Source organism: Lontra canadensis, unplaced genomic scaffold (assembly GCF_010015895.1).
Source record: "Lontra canadensis isolate GAN:19392208 unplaced genomic scaffold, GSC_riverotter_1.0 scaffold103, whole genome shotgun sequence".
NCBI lineage: Eukaryota > Metazoa > Chordata > Mammalia > Carnivora > Mustelidae > Lontra > Lontra canadensis.
In genome coordinates, this window is record NW_022631097.1 from 1859081 (window position 1) to 1884589 (window position 25509).

The 25509-nt window shown below is 46.5% G+C and overlaps 1 protein-coding gene across 3 annotated transcripts; it reads left to right on the top strand.

The window, feature by feature from the left end:
• The first annotated feature begins 4347 nt into the window (after positions 1 to 4347).
• Positions 4348 to 23686, top strand: IL17D (interleukin 17D). Of its 3 annotated transcripts, none has more exons than XM_032838255.1 (3): positions 4348 to 5153; positions 5515 to 5810; positions 23099 to 23686. In XM_032838255.1, exons 1-3 carry the CDS (start codon positions 5139 to 5141, stop codon positions 23415 to 23417), a joined length of 630 nt encoding a protein of 209 aa, XP_032694146.1. In that variant the 5' UTR covers positions 4348 to 5138; the 3' UTR covers positions 23418 to 23686. The 3 variants fall into 3 exon arrangements, 2 of the variants coding, with proteins under 2 accessions (XP_032694146.1, XP_032694147.1); XM_032838256.1 differs by having other exon boundaries at positions 4348 to 4740; XR_004380359.1 differs by lacking the exon at positions 23099 to 23686 and adding an exon at positions 8532 to 8630 and having other exon boundaries at positions 4348 to 5810.
• Positions 23687 to 25509: the final 1823 nt, after the last annotated feature.

Consider the following 25509-nt stretch of genomic DNA (forward strand, 5'->3'; position numbering starts at 1 on the left):
AGAAGGATCCCAAATTGAGGAATATCCTACAACATCACTGGCTGAACTTTTCAAAAATGTTAAGATCATGGGGTGCCTGGGTGGCTCAGTGGGTTAAGCATCTGCAGGTTAAGCATCTGCCTTCAGTTCAGGTCATGATTTCAGGGTCCTGGGATCAGACCCCACAACAGGTTCCCTGCTCAGTGGGAATCCTGTGCTCCCTCTCCTACTCCCCCCTGCTTGTGTTCCCTGTCTTCCTGTGTCTCTCTCTGTCAAAAATAAATAAATAAAATCTTAAAAAAAAGTTAAGATCATGAAAGACAAAAAATATCAGAGGAAATGCTCCAGATTAAAGGAGACAAAGAGACATATCAATGAAATGTAGTGAATGATCCTCATTCAGATCCTGGACTGGGGAAATCTGTTCTAAAGGACATTATAGGGACAACTTTATATATGAATAGGTCTATTAGACAATCTGACTATTAGCTGTAAAATTTCCTAATTTTGATAATTACATTGTGGTTACATAACTGAATGCCCTTCTTCCTTAATACATTACCCACGTATTTTGGAACAGAGGATCCTGATGTCAGAAAAAAAATATAATGATAAATGTGGAAAAATGTTAACAATTAATGGATTTGTGTGAAGGGCAAATAGAGTTATTTGTTCTATTCTTACAACTTTTCTATAAATCTGAAATTATTTCAGAATAGAAGTTTTTTAAGCTAATGAAGGATAAAATATAACAAAAGTACTTGATTCATCCAAAAAAGGCAGGAAAGGAAAAAAGAACAGATGGACAAATAGAAAACAAGTAACAGGATGGTAGGACTTAAACCCAGTTAGTATTTACCCATTAGTAAGTATAAAAAAGTAAGCCAAATTATATTAATAATTACATAATTTACAAGTAAATACTTGTTATAGTAATACATTAAGTTATTATATATAACATGTAAACCCAATTATATTAGTATTTACACATTAGTATTAAAAAGTAAACCAAATTATGTAAATAATTATATAATTAGTAAATACTAATTGTATTAATAATTATATTATTAAATACAGTAAATGTAAAAAGATTAAATATTCCAGTTAAATGACAAAGCTTATCAGACTGGATTAAAAATTAAATCAAACTATATGTTACTTAGAAGAGACACATTTTTTTTTTTTAAGTCCACATCTATGCTGGGTTTGGAGCCCAATGTGGGACTTGAACTCAAGGCCTAGAGATCAAGACCTGAACTGAGATCAAGAGTCAGATGCTTAACCAACTAAGCCATCCAGGCATCCCAAGAGACATTTTAAGCATAAGGGCACAGACAGATTGAAAATGGAAAGATGGGAAAAGATACACTGTACAAACATTAGTCAAAAGGAATAAGGACTAAGGGAGTGGTTAAGTATGTGAAAGTGTGCAAAAAAATCTAATAATTAGATAAACACAATTGACTTTGGCAATAATTTTATCACTTCAACTTTGTTAAAAGTTATTGCAATGAAGTGTTGCGGATAAATAGCCAACTGGGATAGGTTGAGCAGAAAGTTAAAAATGAGGTTTTGGAGTCAGAGAAGGGACACAACTCAGAACATTTTGTTATAAAAGGAAGCAAATTAGGGGCACCTGGGTGGCTCAGTCAGTTAAGAGGCTGCCTTAGGCTCAAGTCATGATCCCAAGGTCTTGGGATTGGACCCCACATCAGTCTGGCGCTCTGCTCAGCGGGGATCCTTCTCTCTCGCCTTCTGCCTGCCGCTCCCCCCTGCTTGTGCTCTCTGTGTCAAATAAATAAATATCAACTTTTAAAATCTTAAAAAAAAATAAGGAAATTAGATGGTTGTTAGAGCAGGAACTGGGGTCAAGGGTTTATCAAATGTATCAGGAAAGAAGGCAAAATATGTGAAAATGAATGAAAATAAGTTAGTATTCAGTGGTAGAAAAAAATAGCTTTCATCTGTGGGTATGGAACATTTGGTGAGGGGGGAAATGAGTAGTAGAGATTTGATAGAGAGGAAATGTAAATTAATGATCTTGGTAAAAGGGAATAGAACTGGGAAATGTAATAGATGTGTGTGTTGAATGCTAATCTGAGATTTGTGGTCAGAAATTAGAATGGAGTCTAGTCAACCAAATTGTATGATTTTAATGGAGTTGGGATTATTGTGAGCAAATATTAAGAGGAAAAAAGGAACAAGGGATTAACGGTGTTTGCAAGGGTGTGATAATAGTGCTGAACCATGAACTCTAAAGTAGACAAAGAAGGAAATAAGGACTCAAGAATGGGATGCTTAGTAGAAAAGTGGTAAGATTAGAAGAACTGATGAGATCAGAGAATAGTGATTATATCAGGGAGTAGCTATTTGAAATCCTATATTTGCATGTAGTGCAGTTATTGGTAATGATAATATCTGGAGTACAACTATATGATTTGATAGTTGAGATAAAATGGAAGAAAAGACAATTGGAGCGAAGGTAGTCCTTTAGAATTAATTTGAATAAATTATCTGTGTGGATGTTAGAGGGGCCAGGAATGATAAGCAGGAGTGATGGTAGATCCAGGTGCTAACCAAGAAGGTGGTAGTAATAAAAAGCACTACTGGTGGAAAAATGTGACAGTCCTTTAGAGGAAGGAAGGAAGCTTGGGTAACCCAAAAGCTAACTATGGGAGTGCTCAACCTCATGCTGGCTTTCGGAGTTATGGTGCCTAAAAGATTTTTCCCAACAGCTTGGTCTGTTTTAAGTTGTGCCTGGTACTGGAATGGTTGAGTGAACGAGGTGTTGAGAGGGAAGAACTGAGGATGACTTGAGATCAAGATTTTGTAACTACAGGGATGGTGACATCTTCAGTAAAGAACACCAGAGAAGCATTAATTTCTAAGGGAACATGAGGAAGTTGGTTGCTTTTTTCTCATTTTTCTTAAATTTGGATTTAATTATTAACATGTTTATTTCATATGTGCATACATATGTTCAGACTTGAGGGTAACTGATGAAAAATTAGACAAAACATTTTGCACTTTTTAAAAAAGATTTTATTTATTTATTTGTCAGAGAGAGAGCACAAAGCAGGGGAAGCAGCAGGCAGACGGAGAAGCAGGCTCCCCACTGAACAAAGAGCCTGATATGGGGCTGGATCCCAGGATCCTGGGATCATGATCTGAGCCGAAGGCAGAAGCTTAACTGACTGAACCACCCAGACATCCCTTTGCACATGTTTCTAAGAAATTTTCTCAACTCTGTCTAGACTCACAAAGATGAACTTTATGTTCTATAAAATAGGTAAGCATTTTCAGGTGAAACTGTTGGGAAGGAAATACTTTCTATTTCCAACCAAGAAAGAAGAGAAATACTTTGTATTTCCAATCAAGAAAGAAGAGAGAAATTGCTACCAGACAACAACAGGTATTTTGTTGAAAAACATACAGAATTAACAGCCTGGCACAATTAAGTTGTGTCCCCTTGCATATGAAAGGATATTGTAATGAGACATACTGAGTATTCCTAGGAAAACTATGGTGATGATAGTCTCATTCTCCTAGAGGACTCCCACACTTTTTATCAAATACAAAATAAGCAGTATTTGGAGTACTGATCTTTATTCCCATTTTACCAGAAAGATAACAAAGAACATGAACAATTTACTAGTCAGAAAAGAAGTGTTTTATAACCTCAAAACAAATGTTTACTCACCAAGAGCTGTAAATTGCTTAAATTGGAGATTTCAGTGGATTTTCAGCAGTAATTCTGAAATTCTTCAGTTACATAATGTTCAAGGCATGTAAGTGTTGCTTTTTCTACACAGCACAACTGAAATGTCATTTAATCAAGGAGACCAATACCTTGTAGACAACCAAGGCAGTCAAATACCAAAGCTTCAAACCATTCAGGGAAGCATAAATTACCTATTTTCTACACTTAAAGGGTATCAGTCTTTTGTTTCCATTTTCAAAGAATGACTGCTGTAAAACGGCCATATTCATTAGCCTGCCATCTAAAAAGCATTAATTTGTAGAACAAATGAGCACGTTTTCTTGTGTTCTTGAAGTATAATAGAGTTCCTTCATTTAAATATATGTTTTAATTTATTCACAGAATATTATTTTACAAGACTGCTTGCACTTACAGGTATCATGGAGTAGGAATTCTCCAACACTGTAATAGATCAAGTGATGCCCACTCACAGACATAAAAATGCAAGTTGGGGGATTTTAGTACTTTGATTTTAAAGTTGCTAGAAGAGGCACAGAAGGTTCGTTTCATGAGTGTTGAGGGGAAAGGAGAAACGACCTCCTTTCACCCTGTTGAAATGTTTTAATCTCTAGTAAATTTATTTCTTTGAACTATGGAGTCTTAGGAAGTCGTCCTAAAGAACAGAATCTTCTAGGTTTTAGCTCTTTTTCCGGATGGCCTGTTCTATTCTCGGAGAGCTTTAATTACTAGAAGAATCTTTTTGCCCTGAGCCAGAATCTGTCTCCCCTAACTTCACAAAGTTGGCCCCACTTTTGAGCTCTGGAGATCTGCACATCTGCCCAGTTCCTTCCAGGCCTTCTTCAGCCAGACAGGCCAGCGCCAGTGCAGGGCCGCAGCACCTTCGCTCGTCCTCCCCGTCTGCCGCGCAGCACGCAGTTCCAAGCTCGCTCTTCCCCGGGCCTCGGAAGCCGCCACTTTCGTCGGGCGCTGATCAACGCGGCTGGCCAGTCCTCAGGTGGTGCGGGTCTCTCCTGACAACCGGGGAGATGCCGGGGTTACTGGTGAGTGCATTTCATCAGGGGGCAAATGTGCTCCAGTCCCAGAAGCACAGGGTGCAGCCCCAGCTCGTTCCTGAGAACCTGGGCGACGACCTCGTGGCCCCGGCTCGTCGGTGCGCGCCCGCGGACGCAGAGGAGGAAACGCCCGAGGAAATTCACTCAAGCCAAGTCCGATGCTAAGACGGCCGGCACCCAGGGCTGTCCGCGCCGAGACCCCGCGCCGGCCCCTCCTCGGCCGCGCAGCCCCCGCGGAAGGGAGGCGGGCGGATGACGAGGGTGTGGGGGCGTGAGTCTGAGGGCGGCGGGCTCCGGCGTCTCAGGCGCGGGCTCCGGCTCGGCAGGCTCCGTCGCTGACCCGCCGGGCGCTGCAAGCGGAGCGTCGAGGTCGCCGCCGCGGGGGCATGGCGCGTGCGGGGGTAAGTGGCGCAGACGGCCGTCATAGGCACTCGCAGCCCAGGGCGCAGCAGCCCGGCAGGCACACGCACACGCGCACCCCGCAGCCGTCTCCCCCGCGGCCCCCGGCTCGGGGCGGCGGCGGCGGCGGCGGCCCGGGGCGGGCGGGCCGGCGCAGGGCAGGGTCCCGGGGCCCCCGAGGGCGGCGGGCGGGCGGGGGCGGCGCTCGGGGGCCCGTTTGGTCAGCACCCATCCTCCGGGCCCGCCTCACGGTCCGCGACGCGACGGGGGGCGCCCACCGGCTCCCAGACCGCGGAGGGCCGGGCGCGGGCGGGCGCGGGCTCCTCCGCCGCGGGCGGACGCTGAGCGCGGCCTGTCTCGCAGGTCTGGATGCTGGTGGTCGGCGTCCTGCTGGCGTTGGGGCCTGGCCGGGCCGCAGGTGCCCTGAGGGCGAACAGACGCCCCGCGCGGCCGCGGGGCTGCGCCGACCGGCCCGAGGAGCTCCTGGAGCAGCTGTACGGGCGGCTGGCGGCGGGCGTGCTCGGCGCCTTCCACCACACGCTGCAGCTGGGGCCGCGCGAGCAAGCGCGTAACGCGAGCTGCCCGGCAGGGGGCAGGCCGGGCGACCGGCGCTTCCGGCCGCCCACCAACCTGCGCAGCGTGTCGCCGTGGGCCTACAGGTGAGCCGCGGGGCCGTGGTGGGGCGGCCAGGGTGGGGCTGGGCGAGGCAGGTGGGATGCAGCGGGTGGGACCTGCGAAAGTGAGGTGGGTGGTGAGGAGGGCGGGGCCGGGCGTGGCAGGCGGGGCGTGAGTGGCGAGGGCAGGTGCGGCGGGGCAGGGCGGGGCGGTCGGGAGTGGCTAGGTGGGTCGCGGAGACCGACGGGGATGGGCAGATGTAGCGAGGCAGGGCAGTTAGGGAGGCGGGCGGACCAAGTGCAGAGACTGGCTGGGAGTAATTAATTCCCGCAAAGGTCTCATCACCTCTCGCTGGAGGGAAACCTGCTTCCCGTTATGTACCCTTTCACTATTTAATACGGAGCAGATGTTTCTTGAGTACCTATTTGCCAGGTATATAGTTCAGTGGATTCCGCAAGGGACCAACCCGAGTGATCCGTCATTAGAATTTTGTACAGGAGACCTGTGAAGTTCTAGTGTGGCAGTCTGCAGACATTTTTTGAGTGCCTGTGGCGGTGGTCCAGACACTGTTGAGCATTAAACCTTAAGAAGCCCTTCATCTGAGCTTATAGTCTAAGAGAGGAGTGGAGATAATTGGGAAAGAAACAAGGCAGAACACTATTTGACAGGAAAGCTTAAGAGTGTGATAGTGTGAAGTGGTGAGGGGGATCAAAATGGCATTTGAAATGTGTTTTGGAAAATGGGCATAACTCTGAGAGTGGCCTGGTAAAGTGGTCATCTCAGAAGAAAGGAATAACATACAAAGTAGTGAGGCTGGGGTGTTCTAGGGCTTGTGTAGGGAATAGTGTGGCGGGAGTGTCCCCTTCCCTGCTGTTAACTGCTGAGTACCACCGTCCTCAAGGGGCTCAAAGTTCTCTGTACAAGGAGGGAGCCCTCACACTACCACAGACCTGGAAAAGCCCTCAGTGAAAAAGCAAGGACAAGTGTGGTTCACAGGGAAAGAGTGCTTATGACAAGAGGGAAGAGATGGAAGAATGGCAAGCACAGGTGTGTTTCTGTGTGGCTGGGAGTGGCAAGAGAGGAGGCTGCAGAGGGGAGCAGAAACTAGATTTGGCCTTAAAAGCAATGCTGGGGGGGGGGATGGGGTGGCTGGGTGATAGACATGGGGGAGGGTACATGCTAGGTGAGTGCTGTGAATTGTGTAAGACTGATGAATCACAGACATGTACACCTGAAACAAATAATACATTATGTGTTAATTTAAAAAAAATTAAAAAGCAATGCTACAAGTTTGGTATGTATCCTGTAGGATGTTTTTTGATGAAGGAAGCCATGTGACCACTTTGTGTTTTGGTAAGGCACCCCTGATGAGGGATGGATCCGAGGGGAGACACCGGACGCAGTGCACTACTTCCGGCAAAAGGTAGTTAGGGTCTGAACTCAGGCAGTGCTGCGGTGGAAAAAGTGAGACTAGGGTCAGCTTGAAAGGTATTACTTAAAGAAGTTAAAGTGACAGGATTTGGTGCATGATGCTCGTATATGGGAGTGAGGGAGAGGAAGAAAGTGTAAAATGTGTAATGGCTTGAGGCTTTAAGTGTCTTTAAGGCTTTAAGTGCATATCTGCTATTAAGATATGCAGAATGGAATGATTTTGTCTGAAACCAATCTAGGCTTCTCCAAGCCTCCACCTGCTAATCAGGGGCCTTCTCTACTCCTGGCTGCTCTGCTGAGGATCAGGTTTACTTGTGGCTGAGCTCCCTCCCACCATGGAAGTCAGGCCCAGAACTTCCTCCTGCCTTAATTGACTCTTCATTCATCTGATGCCCTCAGGACATACATATTGAACCATTCGTTTTGATGGCTTAATTTTCTTGCTTTTCCTCTTTCTTCCCATCATATCCACAGTCCAAAGGATGGGCTTTTATATTATCCTTTTTCCTCCAACCTCATATTACACCCTGGATATGCTAAATAGTATTAAAGAAGCTTGGAAGATCTCCCAAAATAACAGCTTGTCTTCTCCAGGCAGAAGTTGCAAAGTGAGAATTTTTAATGAATTCTAAGCTCTCCAGGCAAATAGATGTCTCCCAGGCTAGGCTGTGGCCTGAAAGGCAGAAGAGTAACACACAGCAGTGATCTTTCAAGACCTCCTGTTGGGCATCTCTTGTGTTTCTGGCTTGCATTGTTGATGGTATTTAAGCAAAATGGAGAAAACGAATGAGGAGAGTTTTTTGGGTGAAAGTAAATTCAGTACTAGACCTGTTGAGTTTTACGTGCCTAAGAGGAACACAGGTATAAATATCCAACTTGACTTGGAAATGTGGTCTCAGAAGAAAGATTGGGACTGAAGTACAGATCAGGAGGTGTCAGCCCTAGAACTAGAATTCTGCATAGTAAGTTAAGTTGAGTTGCCTTTACTACCTTACCTGTGTCTCCTGGGAAAGTTCTAAGAGCAGCAGGGAGGAGGGAGTGGCTAAGGGAGGTCATGGAAAAGAACAACACACAGCATAGAGCAATCTGGATCTAGGCTGCCCAGGTTGTGCTGTATGGGAGCCTGGGAGCAGGAGCTATATCTGTATCAGGTGGCTGATGATGGTATCATCTGCATTAGTGTTCTTATTATTTAGCAATACTGATGACATTACTCCCCTGTGAGCAAATGGAGGCTTATACTCTCTGAACGAAGAACAGTCTTTTAGGGATGGGCACTAGGCCAGGACTCCAGACTGCTGGGTGCTAAAGCGAGCCCTGCCTTCTCCCACCAGGAGATGGCCTCTCTTCTCTTCTGACCTCTGATCACTTCTCAATGCTCCTGAGTCACTGGAAGACTGGAAAAAAGCATTTCTCATAGAAGCTCAAAACCTATTCTAAAGCAGTGTGTAGAAGGACAGGATTGATTTCTTAGTGGTGTCACTGTGGGACCTGTGTAGCCTGGGGGAAACAGTATGCTCGCCTCTGCAACTCTAAGTATGGAATTAGAAGTAGTATGTAAGTCCAAAACGAGCCAGAGAGAACACCAAAGGAAGAAGGATGGGGAAACAGACTGCCAGTAAGAAATACAGGAAGGCACAGAAAGGATGACTTAGGTGGATAAGATAGAATTTAAAATAAAAATTTGGATTATAAGGTGACTCTTCATACTTTTAAGGGGGAGATGGATCATTCAAAATGGTGTTGGGACAACTGAGTAACCAACTGGAAAAGCATGATTGTATCTCACTTCTATATACAAATAAATAACAAATGACTGAAAGATTTAAATGTAAAAATAAAACCACAACCCCATAAAAAACACAATCAATTATATTTACAGTCTTGGAGTGGAGAGGCCGATTTAGTAGCTTACAGACCGCCCCCCCCCAAAGCCATGAAAGACAAGACTGATAAATTCACCTACACAGTTATATGCCAATTCTTCTAGGCAAAATAAACAATAAAATAAAATTAGAGGGGCACCTGGTTGGCTCAGTGGGTTAAAGCCTCTGCCTTCAGCTCAGGTCATAATCCCGGGGTCCTAGCATCGAATCCTGCATTGGGCTCTCTGCTCAGCCAGGAGCCTGCTTCCCCCTCTCTCTCTGCCTGCCTCTCTGCCTACTTGTGATCTCTGTCTGTCAAATAAATAAATCTTAAAAAAAAAAGAAAGAAAGAAAAAGATGTAATAAAGGGTGGAACAAAGATCGTGGGTAGTTCCTGGGAAAGGAGTCAGTTATGTGAAACTCAGGCAACCTAAAGTGAAATGCATATTAAAACAGGGCTGAGAAACCTGGCTCTGTTGGCAAAGGGGTGAGGAAAAAGGCAGTCTCATTACAGCAGGGGGTATGAAACCGCACAACCAGGTATTAGCCATTCACATTTTAAATATACTTCCTCTTTGATCCAGCAGCTCCAGGTACCGGTTTACTCCTCCAGCCACACCTGTCTGTGTAGCAAATGATGTATGTACAAGCGTGTCCATGGTGGTAATAGGGCATTGGAAACCATCCCAACACCCACCAATAGGCAACTAGGTCAATAAAATGTCATAAAACAGTCAGAAAGAGGAATGGGGCAGCTGTAAACCTGCCTAAGGAGACCAGTCCATCACCAACATTAGAGGGCAACAAGGCAAGTTGCAGTACAGTGTCATATGTTAGAGATAAGCTATGTAATAGCTTTATTTGTAAGTTAAAGAGAAGCTATTATATAACACATGTTATTTTTAAATGTACACACGCACACACACACACCACCCCCACACACTTAGGGGCAGCTTTGGAACGTAGTTATCATGGTGCCTGTCAGGAGGGGAACTGGAAGGCTGGGGACGGAGGAGGAAGTAGACTGACTTTTCACTCCTTCATATCTTTTGAATTTTCTACCATGTGCATGTATTATTGATTTCAAAAAATCTTCCTTTTTAAATTGAGAGCAGAAAGGGAAATTCACCAACCATGAGGAAAAAGCAGAGAGTGAAGAAATAAAACTTAGCAGGTAACTACAGCCTTTGATTTTCCCTGAACATTATTCTGAAGAGAATTGTTTGTTCTTACAGCCCATAGGACTGACAGGAGAGACACTGTACTTTTCGGGGCCGCTTGTGCCCCCACAGCTAAGCTGCTACCGGTGGGGAACTTGGCCTGGAGACATGAAAGTTTTGGGCCAAGAGTTAGGCATTAAATGGTAGGGCCAGGACCTCATCCTGGATCTTTAATTCCATCTGGCGCATGCTCCTGACCAATGTGCTAGTAGAAAAGCAGCATTCAACTTCCAGAATATAAAAATATTTTCTCATTTACTTTGTGGCATCATGTTTGTTTCTCTTAAGCTTTAGAAACAAAATGCCAAGAATAAAATCAATGTAATTGCGCATTAACTTTTTTAAGCCAAACTGACATAGTAAGAAATACATTGTAAGAACACTGAGGTTCATTAAGGTTTAAAGGTACACATCACTCATTGATGTTGAAACCCCAAAGATAAACACCTTCCAATACTCCGATTTTTAAATTGTTTATATTTCTCAATTTGGGGTCATGGCCTAAAGATAACTTTTCTCTAGGTTATGATTAATGCACAACAATTTAATTTTAGGTTTTGCTACTTTTCCATATAACTCTTTCCTCCTGTGAATTTAAGAGACTATACCTAAATTTATTTTGCAATAAACAACTCCATGGGTAGCAAACACAGCAAAGGAATGAATGGAAAGAAGAAGTAACAGAACAGAGAAGAAAGAGGAAAGGGCATGGGGAGGGTGAGGGATTTAAAAATAAAGGCTAGTGCCAGCAGGGAGTTGGAAGAAGCGGTGAGACCACCCACAGCCTTGGGGGAGGAGGAGCTGTCTCAGCAGGGGGACAGCCTGGAGGAGAGTCCAATAGTACAATCACCAGATCGGATAGGCTGATTTTTTTCCTATGCAGAACACAAATTGGCACCACTCCCTATTACCAGAACTTTCAACAGGTGACTTTTTTGGGGAAGAGGGGCACAGCAACAGCAACGGCTTCCAGCTCATGTGTGAGTCAGGCAAGATCACCACTGTCCCCTGGGCCAGACCAGTGATGCCCATTTACAGGGATGAACTTCATGTTCTTCATGATAAATCTATCATCGGATATTAGCAACACTGCACTTTAGAAAGGTTTTCATCAGGAAAAGTTGAAATAAAAAGGGTATTTGTGCTTCACCCTCTTCTAACCTTTCAGTTCAGCTAACCCAAACATCCTGTTTCCCCTGGGACCGTCCATCACCTATTCCCTTTCACCACTGCAGAAACAGCTGCGTCTGCTCCCCACATACCGCGGGAGCCAGGGCAGTGCTCAGAACACAGACCTGCCGCTTTCCTCGCACATTCACAGGGCAACGATCACATCACTTTTCCCTCATCATGTCATTTGTAAAATTGTGAAGAGAATATAACATTAACCAGAGAAAGTGAGAGGAGTTAGTATAATGTTGAAGTTCTCTCCACTGCACTTAGCCCCCTTTTAAAATATTTTCTTTTAAATGCCCCCTTTCCCCTGACGCACTTGCATGTTTGTGTCCCAGCATTAAGCACAGTGGTTCCCTTACTCCGAAGCCTTGTGGGGCTGCGCCCACTCTAATCCTCCTCCCAGGGTGGGGGCCTCGATGGGGTCGCTGCGTCCACTGTGACCGACAGGGGGCAGCACCGCGCCAACCCGCCTTCTCCCCGGCCGCCTTGGAGGACCTGCCTGGCTTCCTCCTGGGGAGGCCGGGCCCTGTGATCTTTGGAACGGAGAAGCGTCTTTTCCTGTTTATAATTCTCTTTAGCAGGTGCACTTTTTCCTCGGTCCCTGATTCAAATCTACAGCTTTTGCAAACGGCTTAAGAACAAACTAGGAATGTGCGTGCCTTCAAGGAATATCTGTATATGGTGTAGCAGCGCAGTTGCTGTGCACTTTCTGTGCCCGCTCATTGTGGCACCACTCTGTTCAAGAAAGGAAGGGCTGGGGAAAGGGACAGGGGAGGGCGGACAGAGCAGAAGTAGTGTCCGCTTGCCCGCTGGGGAAGTCTCCAGTTACAGCTTGCAGGGAGGGTGAGGGCACTGCTCACCAAACCCATTGTCCTAGAAAAGGAGACACTCATGGTTCAAGGCAGCTTGTTTATGAAATGTTGATACACTCCACCCCAAAATACTTTTTTAAGATTTTATTTATTTATTAGAGGGAGAGCACGGGGGCGGGGGGGGGCGGGGAATGCAGTGGGAGAGGGAGAAGCAGACTCCCCACTGAGCAGGGAGCCTGACTGTGGGGAGGGTGGGGGAGGCAGTGCTAGATCCCAGGACCTTGGGATCATGACCAGAGCCAAAGGCAGACGTTTAACCACTTAACCAGCAGAGCACCGCCCCCCCTTGCCCCAACCCTGGAAAACTTTTTATGGATAAGTGACGTTTAATTGGCCGAAGTACTGCGTGGATTTTTTTTCTCTGAGCTACTCAATATAACGGGCTCTACTGCACCTATCATTGTTTCACAGAGTAAAAATAAGAGCATTGTCATGGAGCATTGTCATGGGATTAAAGTCTCCCTTTCTGAAAACAGATATGTTCATTTTGCTTTGATAGTTATTTTCTTCAACTGCCTGGGTTTTACTTTGGCATTGTTAGAGTAACCAGGGATGATGATAATATTTCATCCATCGTCACCTCTTCCAAATTTCCTCACCTGAATAGAATGTTTGTACTCTTGATACCAACAGAAGAATTGGGCCAAGTCCTGGAAGGAACACACATACCACGAAGTGAAATTCTTTATGGTGCCTGTCTTCCAGAAATGACACATGAAGATTTTGAAGGATGGTAATGAGTACATTGCTCACTAAAGTAATGAGGTCAAAGAGAAAATAATCTACCAAGGACTCTTCCAGAATTAAATAGCCTAGGCTAATGTTTTGATATGAATTATTCCTCCTGAACACTGTAAGACAACAGCTGGTTCATTTCAGATCAAGGTGGGCTCCACCCTTAATGCACGGAGGTGCTTCACCCGCCTGCCCCAAGGACGGACACATCAAAGATGGCTTTGAACCCAAATTCTGCAGCTTCCCTTGGAAAGATAGTTAAGCCACCCCGTGGGCATGAGCTATGTTTTTCCTTTGAAGAGATATTTCCCAGCTGCAATGAATGTGTGGCATTTGCCATGACAAACGAATAAAACCCTTTGAGAAATTCTGGCCCTCATTCTAATTTCTCGTTCTCTTTCCCTCTGGGAAAGCTTTTTTTCCAAATTATCTTCCAAATTCTTTTCCAAGCCATGAGTCTCTCACTCATCTTCCCTGATCTTCCAGAAAACAGATTTTACATGGCATCAGTGGATTTTCTGCTTGTAGATTTAGCACTTACGAAGCATCTGGCTACCAGCTGAATACCCCAACCGTGGCGTGGCTTTGTGGGTAGGGCAGTGGATGGGACGAAGCCAGGTGACCTGAAAGACTTTGGACAAGCCCCTCGCCTTATCAGTGCCTCAGTTTCCTTCTCAGGAAAGGGAAAGGACGGACAGGCTGTGAGTCATTCCAGGTTCCCAGTAGCCCAGAGCCAGCCTGGTTGGCAGGAGATCCTGGTCAGTTCTGGAGTCTGCCTCACTGGCTCAGCTTCAGGGCTGACCTTGATGCCAAGTTCAGGATCACACCAAAGTCAACTTCAGTCCCCACAGGGGGGTAGGGCTGACCCCTAGCTCTCCTTGGCCAGTGAAGAGGGCCAGGTGAAATCCGCTGGGGCTCTGACTCCAGGGCATCTGTGCCAGCTCAGACTTTGCTCTCCCAGGCTGATTTTTCCATGTCCTCTTTCAGGAGAAATGCACAACTAATGTTTTCTTGCAGGGGCCAGAAGAACTTTTTTCAGAGCTCCTTGGCAGCATATATTGAAGATCTTGGCTCTCTCAGGCCTCAGGGAATAGAGAGAGGGTGGAACCGTTGGAGCTGCTCACCACAGCTTTCCAGCAGAGGGAAACTGTGGTCCTCATGACCCTGGCTACTCCCTGGCCTGTGAACAGAGCCCTCTCATAGCAGCTCTGAGCCTCGTCATGCACCATTCTTTCTCCCATAGTCTCATAACCTCCCAGCTTCAGGGCTGGTTCCAAAGGGAAAAAGAGATTGGAAGGTTACACAAACCCCCATCTCAGTGACTCATTATCTCTCATATCTAGAGACCTACCGGCCTCTACCAGGGTCGCATGTTGGAATAATCTGGGGAGCTTTAAAAAAATCCCAACACCCTGGCCCCATGCTAGAACCATGAATTCTGAATCTCTGGGGTGGGGGGAATAGTGATCACTAGTTTTGAAAGCTCCTTTGTAGGCCTCCAGTGAAGCACAGTTGAGATCCACACACCATCCTCTCTACAATGCCAATTGCTTGTTTGGTTAACACTGACCTTCTGCATTAGTTAGATTTCTCAGTGTAGGGAGTGCTACACTGGTAGGATCATGAAAATTGGGTGTATTGGGGAAAATGCAATCATCCAGTTACTTGCTATCAACTGCAGTCAATATATATGTGGCTACCTTTTGAAGAAACTGCTGGCTGTGCTGTGGAACAGGCTCCTGCTGACCGTCAGTGGTTCCCCACTTCAAGTGAGCAAGACAAGTCACATGCACAGCTGGCTGGTATGCAGAGCTCCTGATTCAGGGGGTCAAGGGTGAGAATCTCTGCTTTTAACTCCCACGTGGTTCTTATGCAGGTGTTCCGGAAAACCACAGTTTGGAAATCTTGTTTATGCCTTTCGTTATTGCCCACCTGCCGGGCAAAAAGACAGGTATTCTGCAGAGGAATCTTAGCTCTTTGGAAGGGAAATTGGTTCTCCTCAGTTTCCACAGAGGGCTGCCAGGTGTCTGTGTATTACCATGGTTTCAGAAGATCTTAATCTCTGGTAAAGTGAGTCCCCCTCTTTCCTTTGCAAAATTATCTTGTGTATTCTTGGACTTTTTCTCTTTCTATGAATTTTAGGATCAGCTTGCCAAGTTCTACAAAAACTCTACTGGGATTTTGTTTAGAACTGTACTTTATAGATTAATTTAGGGAATCTCAGAAACTCAGTAAATGACAGATGTCCTTTGTAAGCAAAAAACATGGATTAAAAAATACCACATTAATAGTCCTGCCATCAGGAAGCTGGAGGACGTAGCCTAGTCATCAGCTCCATCTCTCAGGAAAGAACCAGGCAGAGGCAATGATATTGGTAACTAAATAGGACTGAAATTTTAGGTTTATGACTCCATCCTGCCCCCCCCCTTTTTTCATCCTGCCCTTTTTAAAAAAGTAATTGACAATGAGTTGAATACATTGACCTTAAGATCTGGCAAGACAATTTTGAGACAATTTTGTTTCCACTTAGACCATTTCAGTCCTTGTGGGTCTCCAGTCTGAACCGGAGAAGGCATTTTCCCCAACTTTGTTCCATTAGTTTGGGGTCTTGGAATGGCTGTGAAACAATCATACTTAGCCTCTGCTGTCTTGAGATCAAAATAATTGTATGTTTTGCAAAGTGGGAAGGTGAGCCATGCCCGTGAGTTTGTGCCAGTAAATACCAAGCTATACTTGGGCATGGGATCGAGAGCACGTCGGGGGGTGGCTGCGGTTCTGTCTGCCGGAATGTACGCATTGTTCTCCAGGTGGCAGTATTTGGGGAACCGCTTCGAATTGTTTCCTACCAAGTTCAGGGTCCCAGGGGCAGTGCTCTTTTCTGTCTCTGCTGTCACTCACATTCCTCTCCAAGCTCAGTTTCCATCACCTCTAATCATCCCTGGAGGACTTGTCCTTTGTTCTTGGATTAAGCTGGGCCAGCTGTCACTCACTCAAGCCAGGCTTCCCACGTGGCCCCAGGGACACTTTTGGATCCCATCAGAGGGGAAAACCTGATTTGTTTCAAGTATGTTCCGGTGCCAAGCTTCCACAGTGTAGCATGCAGAAAATGTAAAGACAAAAGAATTATTGCTCACAAGGAGGCAAGACAGCCGTGCAGGATTCTTACTCGATTGCATTTCCATGTTTGGTAAAAGGATCTGTGTTGGAGTTTCTTGATGTCTTGTTTTCGTGGTAGCTTTCTTTAACCAGAAAACACTCCAGGCTGATAATTTCCTCAGACTCTTAAGCCAGGAGGTTGGGGTGACAGGCTTTAACTTTGTGTCTCCAAAGCTTCTAGACCTTTCTTCCTGATCTCTTCCCCACCTCCCCCCCAACTAGTGTCCTTCAGAATGTCCGTCTTGTGCTTTCTCTCTTCCATGGTACCTGCTGGGATTGATACCCACCATACTGGGTATCAGGATGTGATTTGCATTGTATCTGCACCCCTCCCCTTGGTAGCACATTTCTATTTTAAGAGAAACCTCTTGATCATAAGCCACAATTTGAATCCCACCAATGCATATGCCTTGTTATTATGTTCCATGTACCGGGCAGAAGTGGGGGTAGGCAGATGTCTCTTTGTCATAATGCCTTAGCCCAGAAGTGTCACTGTGACAGTGGAAATTTCAGTCCTGGGGGGCCGACTGGTAGGGGTGGAGCAGATATTTTAGTCAGATGATGAGCCTTCTGACGATCACAGCATCTAAGTGACTGTCCATTCTGCCTATCATTACAGATGGTATGAGGATTGTTACACAGATTGTTACCTGCATACAGGAGTGCATAGAAAAGATAAATCCCAACTTGGAATTGAAAGGGATCTTGGATGCCCCAGGTCACACTAGCATTGGAGGAAACTGAGTGTGAAGAGGCTGTGCCTGACCTTCCTGCCCCAACCCCGATTTTGGCCTGTAGTTGGGTCTACGCCACTATCAGAATAGTCTTTCTAAATGTCCACTGATCGGGTTTCTACATGCTTACCATCCTCACATGGCTTACCGTGATCTGGAAGATAAAATCCAGACTTTTTACACTGGTCTTCAAGGGTCCTGTCCACTTCTTACATGTCTTACTAAATCTCCGCCCCCTGTACGCATGAGCTTGCACTCATGTCATTCCAGCTGCGGTGACCTGCTGGAAGTTTCCTACCCATGTGGTTGCTGCTTTCCTGCCTGGGTGTAGGTTTCTCAGCACTTCCTACCCACCCCCTTCCCCTCCCCGCTTTGTCCGGCTTAGCCCTCCTTTTCTAAACCTGGCTCAGACTTTCCTGGGGCCGTAGCCTCCAGGTGCCCACGTGTTCACAGTGGTCTGTGTGTACTTTGCGTTGCTTTCTCCTGATGGGCTGGCATGAACGTCCATGGAGGGGCCATACCCTTGCCCAGTGGCCACCGTGAGAGCTTGAAAATCTGCTAAATTAATGATCACGACTAACTTTCCAATTGGCCAATTCCCAGGGCACTTTGTAACTTCACAAGCATTTAACACTGTTTGTGTATGTGCATCTGTGTACACTCTTGTATCTGGTGTGCATCTCTAAAAGATAAGGACTCTGTTAAATAAAACCACATGATACCATTAACACACCTGGAAGTTCATACTTCCCAAATATCTTCAAATATTCAGTCAGGTTCATAGTTCCCTGATTACCTTATTAGTGGTTTTTTAGAACCTTTAAATTTTTTCTCTTTTTTTTCTGTTATATTATTTAAGTCTACATTTTGAAATAGTTTCAAACTAACAAAAACCTTTGTGAAATTAGTACAAAGAATTCCTGTGTATCCTTTACCCAGATTCCCTAAATGACAGCATCAAAACTCAGTAGAATTATCAAGATCAGAAAATGCTTGATAACAATCCTAGAATGCAGAGTCTTTACTCAGAGCCAGTCCACTAATGCCCCTTGTCTGCCCCAGCACTTCACCCGGGCTCACACGTAGCCTCTGGTGGTTAGGCCCATTAGCGGCCTTCAGTCTTCAGCAGTTTTTCATTCTTTGTCTTTGAGACTGTGACACTTTTAAAGAGTACTGTTCAGTTGTTTTTTGGAAAGTTCCTTAGTTTGGGTTTGATTTTTTTTTTTTAAGATATTTATTTATTTATTTGACAGAGATCACAAGTAGGCAGAGAGGCAGGCAGAGAGAGAGGAAGGGAAGCAGGCCTCTGGCTGAGCAGATAGCCCAGTGCAGGGCTCAATCCCAGGACCCCGGGATCATGACCAGAGCCGAAGGCAGAGAGGCTTTAACCACAGAGCCACCCAGGTGCCCCTGATTTTTTTTTTTAAGCAACCATAAGTTTTCATCCAAACGGAGACACTTACAAGTAAAAAGTTGCTCAATTCACAACTGCACAGAGACAGTGGGTGTAAAGCAGGTTAGCGGTGCCCCATGTCCCTGTATTTATATCACTCTCCTCAGTGCTCTTTGGGGTTCCCTCACTCCCTTTCTCCCTTGGAATAAACATGTGCCGAATATCCAGTGTTCTGTATGCTGTTGGTCATATCCTCATAGTGCCATTTAACATGTTCCTCCATCCCTCTAGTTCCAGTAAACTGGCCCCCTCAGTTCCAGTTTTTGGCCAGCTCCTCTTTAGCATCCACCCTCCTTGGCTCAGGGATTGCCACTCCTGATTCTGTCAATCTCCACAGTGAGATATATTCTCCCTTAAAAATTGGTTTTCCCAGAAGCCTGGGTGGCTCATTTGGTTACGCATCTGACTTTTGATTTCAGCTCTGGTCATGATCTTGGGGTTGTGGGATGGAGCCCCACATCGGACTCCACACTCTGTGGGGAGTCTGCTTAAGATTCTCTCTCTACCCATCTCGCTCTGCCCCTCCCCTTGCTTTTCCCTGTCTTTCATTTTGTGTCTCTCCATATACTTCCCTGAATGATCTTATTTAACTACCATCTATATGCTAATAATTTAAAAATCTCCACCTTCAGCCAGTACCTCTCTCTTGGGCTCCAGACCATATTCTACTGTGTAGGCTGGAAGATCTATCTAAAATTCCATCTGATTGGGTCACTTCCCTTTTTAACATCCTCCCCTTTGCCTTCATGGCCCAATCCAAATTCCTCACTATGAATTTGAGGCCCCTAATGACCCAGCCTCCACAGATTACCCCTGCATCATCTCGTACTTCCCTTCCTGTTCCACAGTTCCCTAATGCTGACATGGTCCCTGGGCTCTAGGCTCTGCCCTGTGTCCTAACTGCCCTTTCTCCCTTCCTCATCTGGATGAATCCATCCAGGAACCACCTTTGCTAAGAAGCCTTCCCAGCTGCCACAGCTGGATGAACTAAGTGTTTATCCCCAGAAATGGTGAGTCCTTGGATAGTAGATCTGTGTTTCATCTCTATCCTCATTGCCTGAAACATCACTCGCACTCAGATGTTGCTGAATAAATATTGAAGGTGACCGGAGATAGTATAAATTCCTTTTTCATCAAACTTTAAGTTAGGGCCTTATATGGACCTAAGGGTATGAAGGACAGGAAGCTATGCAGTCCAGACTCACCATCAGCAGCTCACCATCTACCAAACTCTTTCTCTCATGTTAGGGGACAAGGATGAATAAGAGTACAGCCCTGAATCTTCCCTCCCAGGGGAAAACATAGAAAAAGTGTAGCTTTGTTTCACAGGCACCAAGTGTTGTGAGGGCCTGGGGAAGAAAGAGAATGAATTTGGCTAAGGAAATTTGAAAACTCTTAATGATTTGAATTGGACCTTAAAATATGGCAAGATTTAATATTGGTTTTGGGGGGAGGGCATCTTGAGTAAAAGTTGAGCTGTAGCACATGCAAGGGGGCATTCCACTTTGGGATGACTGTAGGCTAGGATGTGTGAAGGAGGAGACCTTGAGGCAATGCTGGAAAGGAATGGAGTAGGGACCATGCTGCAGAGGCCTCTGAAGGCAAAGCAAAGAGTTTGGATTTGTCCTGACTTGTGTTCCCAGTGCTGTGCCTCTGCATACCACAGATGAGGGGTAAGAACAAGGCTTTACAGAGGAGGTTGAAAAAGTTGGAATGGTAGGGGTGGTCAACTTTATCAGTCCTTGCAAGGATAGAGCTCATTTGTTCCAAAAGCTCCTGATGGCAGATCTGAGGAAAAAGTAGTAATGAGAAGCCTAAAAAATATTTTTCAACCACTATTTTTGTGTTCATGTTGGAGGGAAGGATGAATAGACAAAATCAGTATAAATTTCAATGTTTTGGCTTCAGAGATGACTTACATTGTGTAGACAGTCCCCACCCCTCCCTGTTCCTGTTTGCACATAACAGATTTCTTAGCCTTCACCCTTGACTCTGCCCTTGCCTTATAGCAGTGAGAAGGGAGGTGAAGGTGTCTGTGCCTCAGCGTTCAACCACCAGTAGGGACGGCCAGGCCTGAGGCCTCCTAGCTCACCCTCCCCCTGTTGCTACTCCCATTCTTCTGGTCACCCCAACAGGAAGCTGTGGAATCACTGCTGACTTTTCCTCTGACCTTATCCCCCACATTCAGACAGTGGCCAAGTACTGCAGATGTCCCTCTTGGCTTTAGAATGCTCAAGTGGCAGGTTGGGCTGGGTCCTCTAGTTTAACTGTTGGCTCCTGGCCTCACTGGCCTCCTTTCTGCGTGCAGCAGGTGTTACCCAGCTCCCCCACCGCTATGCCTGGGTGGGCCCCCCAGCTCCGGGCTCTGGGGGGCATGGTCCCTGGCGTGTAGTTGGCAGTGAGTAAATTTGGTGCTGTGTGAAGATAAGAATTTCTAGACTCTTCCCCACCCAATCATGCTTCAGTCTACTAATGTCTAAAGATGTTGGATCCAAACAGAAAAAGAAATCCATGTACTTTCCTTACATATCTGGAACCCCCACCCTCATCCTGCCATTGAGAGTTAACACCTTCCTCTTGACATGAGCTCCTCAATAGAGAAGTCTCTTGGCCAATCAGTGTAACAACCTTGTCCCTCCCATGCTTGACGTCCATTCAGGCTTCTGCCTCCTACCCCTGAGATGCCCCCAGTTGGCTCCAGTAAGCACCGCTGGTCTGTCCACCTTTCAGCTCCTCTCTGCAAGAAATCCTCAGCTCTGTTGTTGGACACCCCACTGCTCGCTGACCTGTCCCTTACCTTTCCAAAGCCTCCTGCTCCCCACTACCCCATTAACTGGATGGTCTGAACATGCTTCTTAACTGGAAATTTTTTAACTTTATGAATGAACTTTAGTCATTATCAGGGGGGACATATAAGAAAACTAGTCAAGAGGGGTTTTCTGCTGAAGGATATAAAACTTGTGCAAGCCATAGAGGGTGAAGGCCAGCCTGGGCCACTGTCCCTCTCCATGGAGCCACACTCTGCTGTCCAGAAACCTGGATGAGAAACCATATACACCCCAAGTTCTTGGCTGTAAAGACCTCTAGGAACGCCTTATTTTTAAAAATTTATATCATGGGGCACCTGGGTGGCTCAGTGGGTTAAGGCCTCTGCCTTCAGCTCAGGTCATGATCCCGGTGTCCTGGGATCGAGCCCCACATCGGGCTCTCTGCTCTGCAGGGAGCCTGTTTCCACCTCTCTCTTTATCTGTCTGCCTCTCTGCCTACTTGTGATCTCTGTCAAATAAATAAAATCTTAAAAAAAATTTATATCATAAGCTCCCATTGGCACAGCAATTTTGGGGCCTTCTTGGGCTTGGCACATTGTGGGTCTACAAGTGTGTGTGTTGCTTGAGAGGCCAGAAGTCCTGACTTCTGGCTCTGAGAGTTTAGGGTCCCTAAGACTCAATTCCACAAGCAAGAGAAACATTCGTAAGAGGATTACACATGTTTTAAGTGGGGGAAATTTGTGGAAATGAGAATTCCCATTGCCATGGGAAATGGCAGTCCCATGAGGAATGGGGATCGTCCTTTCCTGTGCAAGGGGACATTACACAGGAGCCCTGTGTCTCCATGAGTGACCAAACACAGCTTTGACCTCTTGGCTCATTGCAGGGGATGGTGGCAGAGGGCAGAGTCCTGCCAGAATGTGCTTTTTTTCCCTTCCCAGGGAGCCATCCTGCCCAGCCAAGCCCTAGATTCCCCTGGCATTGTGGCAGTGGGCTGTTTTGTAGGTGTTGACATTGGTTCTTGGCATCTGACCAGAAAATAGAGAGCCTTGGAGGAGGGTGGAAGTGATCACATTTAAACCAGCATTAACTTCTCAAATGTCCCAGGCTGGCCAGCTTGCCCTCCCCAGCATGGCTTTGGCCCCTTCACAGAGGAGGGCACACAGACCCTGACAGACACAGGACCCGCCTTGTGACCTTCTGGACAGGTGTCTTGCAGCTGCCTTTGCTGATAGCCGTGTCAGAGGCCATGTGGCTGGTGCCTGCACTGTCTGGCACCTGGGTCAGCTAGCTTCTTGCAGAGGTGGCACCTTCCTGGGGAAGGGTGTGGGTGGTACCCTGGGACTGCAGAGCCTAGTGTCTGAAGGGGAGGCAGATCTGGGGCCTTAGGGACCAGGGCTCTGGGGCTCAGGGCTGTTGTTTCTTCGGGAAGCAGGGAGGGCGTCTCACATTCTGGTGGCCCTGTGGCCGCCTCTCTGTGTGCACGTGGCTCGCTTACCTGCTGCTCCAGATTACAGCCGCCTCTGCCAGGTTCTAACTCCAGGCTCTGAGCCTGCTTCATTGTACATCTCTTCACTTTGCCAGTGAATTTTGGTCATTAACGTGAATAGATACATTTTACTTTTCTGTGTATATTAGCACAGACTCTGGAAGCATTTTTAGGGAATGTACTAACAGTTATAAACTGTCTTCACCATTTAACATACAGCAAAGTCACATGGTGCGTCTAAGATTGGGATCTTGCATGGATGCTAACTGTGGGATGAACTGTCCGGTGCCACCTTTCTTCCTGCTCCATTAATCAATGATCTCAACACCTTCTGATCCCGGAAGCAGAAGTCCTGTTGGCTGCCCTCTCTCAGCGCACAGTGTGTTCCTGTTGCTGCAAAGCGTGAACTAAAGCCGTGCTCTCTTCCCCGCAGAATTTCCTATGACCCCGCCAGGTACCCGAAGTACCTGCCCGAGGCCTACTGCCTGTGCAGGGGCTGCCTGACCGGGCTGTTCGGCGAGGAGGACCTGCGTTTCCGGAGCGCCCCGGTGTACGTGCCCACTGTCATCCTGCGGCGGACCTCGGCGTGCGCGGGTGGCCGCTCGGTGTACACCGAGGAGTACGTCACCGTGCCGGTGGGCTGCACGTGCGTCCCCGAGCAGGAGAAGGAAGCGGACAGCATCAACTCCAGCATGGACAAGCAGGGCGCCAAGCTCCTGCTCAGCCCCAGCGACAAGCCGGGCCGGCCCTGAGGCCGCTGCTGCCCCTCTCCTGGAGCGCGAGCTGCTTCAGCCGCCTCCCCCAAGCGGACTCGAGGACCGAGAGGAGTAAATGAAACACAGCTGAACTGCAGAGGTCTTCCGACCTGACTGCTTGACGGCTTGCTCTCACACATCATCACCTGGTTTTCTTCTAGGCAAAGGCACGGGGTTGGTGAAGGCTGCCGGCAAGTTACCGGGTACATGACCGCAGGTAGGGAGCGTAGCGCCAGTGCCTTCCGCAGGTAGCCAGAGCTTGGTGTGTGGCGAAGTGGCTTCATGGCCCTCTCTCCGTGGCCCTCTCTCCGTGGCCCTCTCTCCGTGGCCCTCCCTCCGTGGTCCTCCCTCCGTAGTCCTCCCTCCATGGCCCTCTCTCCGTAGTCCTCTCTCCATAGTCCTCCCTGCCTCCCTCCCTCTCCATAGACCCTTCCCCCCCCCCCCCCCCCCCCAGCTACAGTGCTATGCTTTTGGGACGCTCTCAGAAGAGGTGCCAGCCTCCACAGATAGATGGTAGATGGGTGCTTCTAAAAGAAATCTTTTTTTTTTTAAGTAGAATATATACCTACTTTTTTTTGTTCAATGTTTTCAATGATGCGGAAACTATTTTTATATTAGGAATTTTGCGTATATTAAAAATTTTTTACTTGACATATAAGTATTTTATAACCATTCTGTTCTCCCTTCCTCCTCTGGCAAGATTTTTTAGAAGCACAACTGGAATCCTCAGATAAACTTTTTAGCGGGTACTGGGGCCTGAGTCCCTGAATTCAGCCTATCACCAGTTGCTGACCATAACAAAACAAGATTGAATGTGACCTTCAGTGAAGATCTTTACAGGCTGCTACATGAGTAAAATGGAAGCGCAGGAGGCTTAGCTCACCCCAGACTGGCCAGGGATTCCAGAAACCTCAAATGTGGTTTGTTCATGACTCTATAAAGGGCCACAGATGTATATAATTAAACATTTTTTTCACTTTTGAAATTAAGTGGGGCCAAATAAGAGGTGGTGGGATAAGGCTAGAGGTGGAATGTGCTATCTTTGCCAATTCTCAGAAGAGTCCAAGTTTCAGCTTAGTTTTAAGGGATTCAAGCCACATATGAGAAGCCGGCCAGCTTACCATGTCCAGAAATCAGTATCGGGGGCCTCTTTATCTACATCCCACAATGCGAGCTAAAACCATACTCCCTTCTGTAGGCTGAAAGTTTGTCCATGAACACAATTATTTGTAAAAGTGAGAAGTTCTTTTTAAACCATTAAAGCAATTGTAGGTGAAGGGCACGTTGGCCGTGTGCATTACTCTCTGGACTCGGCTTTGATGGACTCGACTTATTTTTAGAGGAAACTATTTTAGTCTTCACTTTATCTTAATTTTATGGTTGAAGTTTAAATTAAGATCTGATTTGGTCTTTGAAAGATCAACTACTCCTGTAAGTCAGTGTCTCTTCTTTTGTGTGACACCCCAACCAACCCAAGAAGTGTCCCTTTTTTATATGTTTTGGTATTTTTTTAAAGATTTTTTTAAAATTGAGGGGTGCCTGTGTGACTCAGTCATTAAGTGTCTGCCTTTGGCTCAGGTCATGATCCCAGGGTCCTGGGATCAAGCCCCGCATCAGTCTCCCTGCTCAGTGGAGAGCCTGCTTCTCCTTCTCTCTCTGCTGCTCCCCGCTGCTTGTGGTCTCTCTCAATCTGTCTCTTACTGACAAATAAATAAATCTTAAAAAAAAAAAAAGATTTTTAAAAATTTGTCAGCATGTGCATAAGCAGGGGGACCAGCAGGCAGAGGGAGAAGCAGGCTCCCTGCAGAACAAGGAGTCCAATGCAGGACTCGATCCCAGGACCCCAGGATTATGACCCCAGCCAAAGGCAGATGCCTAGCTGACTGAACCACCGAGGCTACCCTATTTATATGTATTTCACTTTTAAACTTCAGCTCTCAATAACAGGGCTTTAGCTCCCTAGTTACAAAGTATCAACCTTATTTTGATCTAGATGGAGGGTTCACTGAGAAAACTTTCAACTTATACTGACGGAAGTTTGTACGTGAAAAATACATTATTGAGCCAAATCCAGAATTTTCCAAAAATT

Bases quoted from the DNA above. Each gene is read 5' to 3' on its own strand.
- IL17D (XM_032838255.1), top strand. The intron at 5,811-23,098 runs GTGAGCCGCGGG...TCTTCCCCGCAG, and splicing joins GTGTCGCCGTGGGCCTACAG to AATTTCCTATGACCCCGCCA.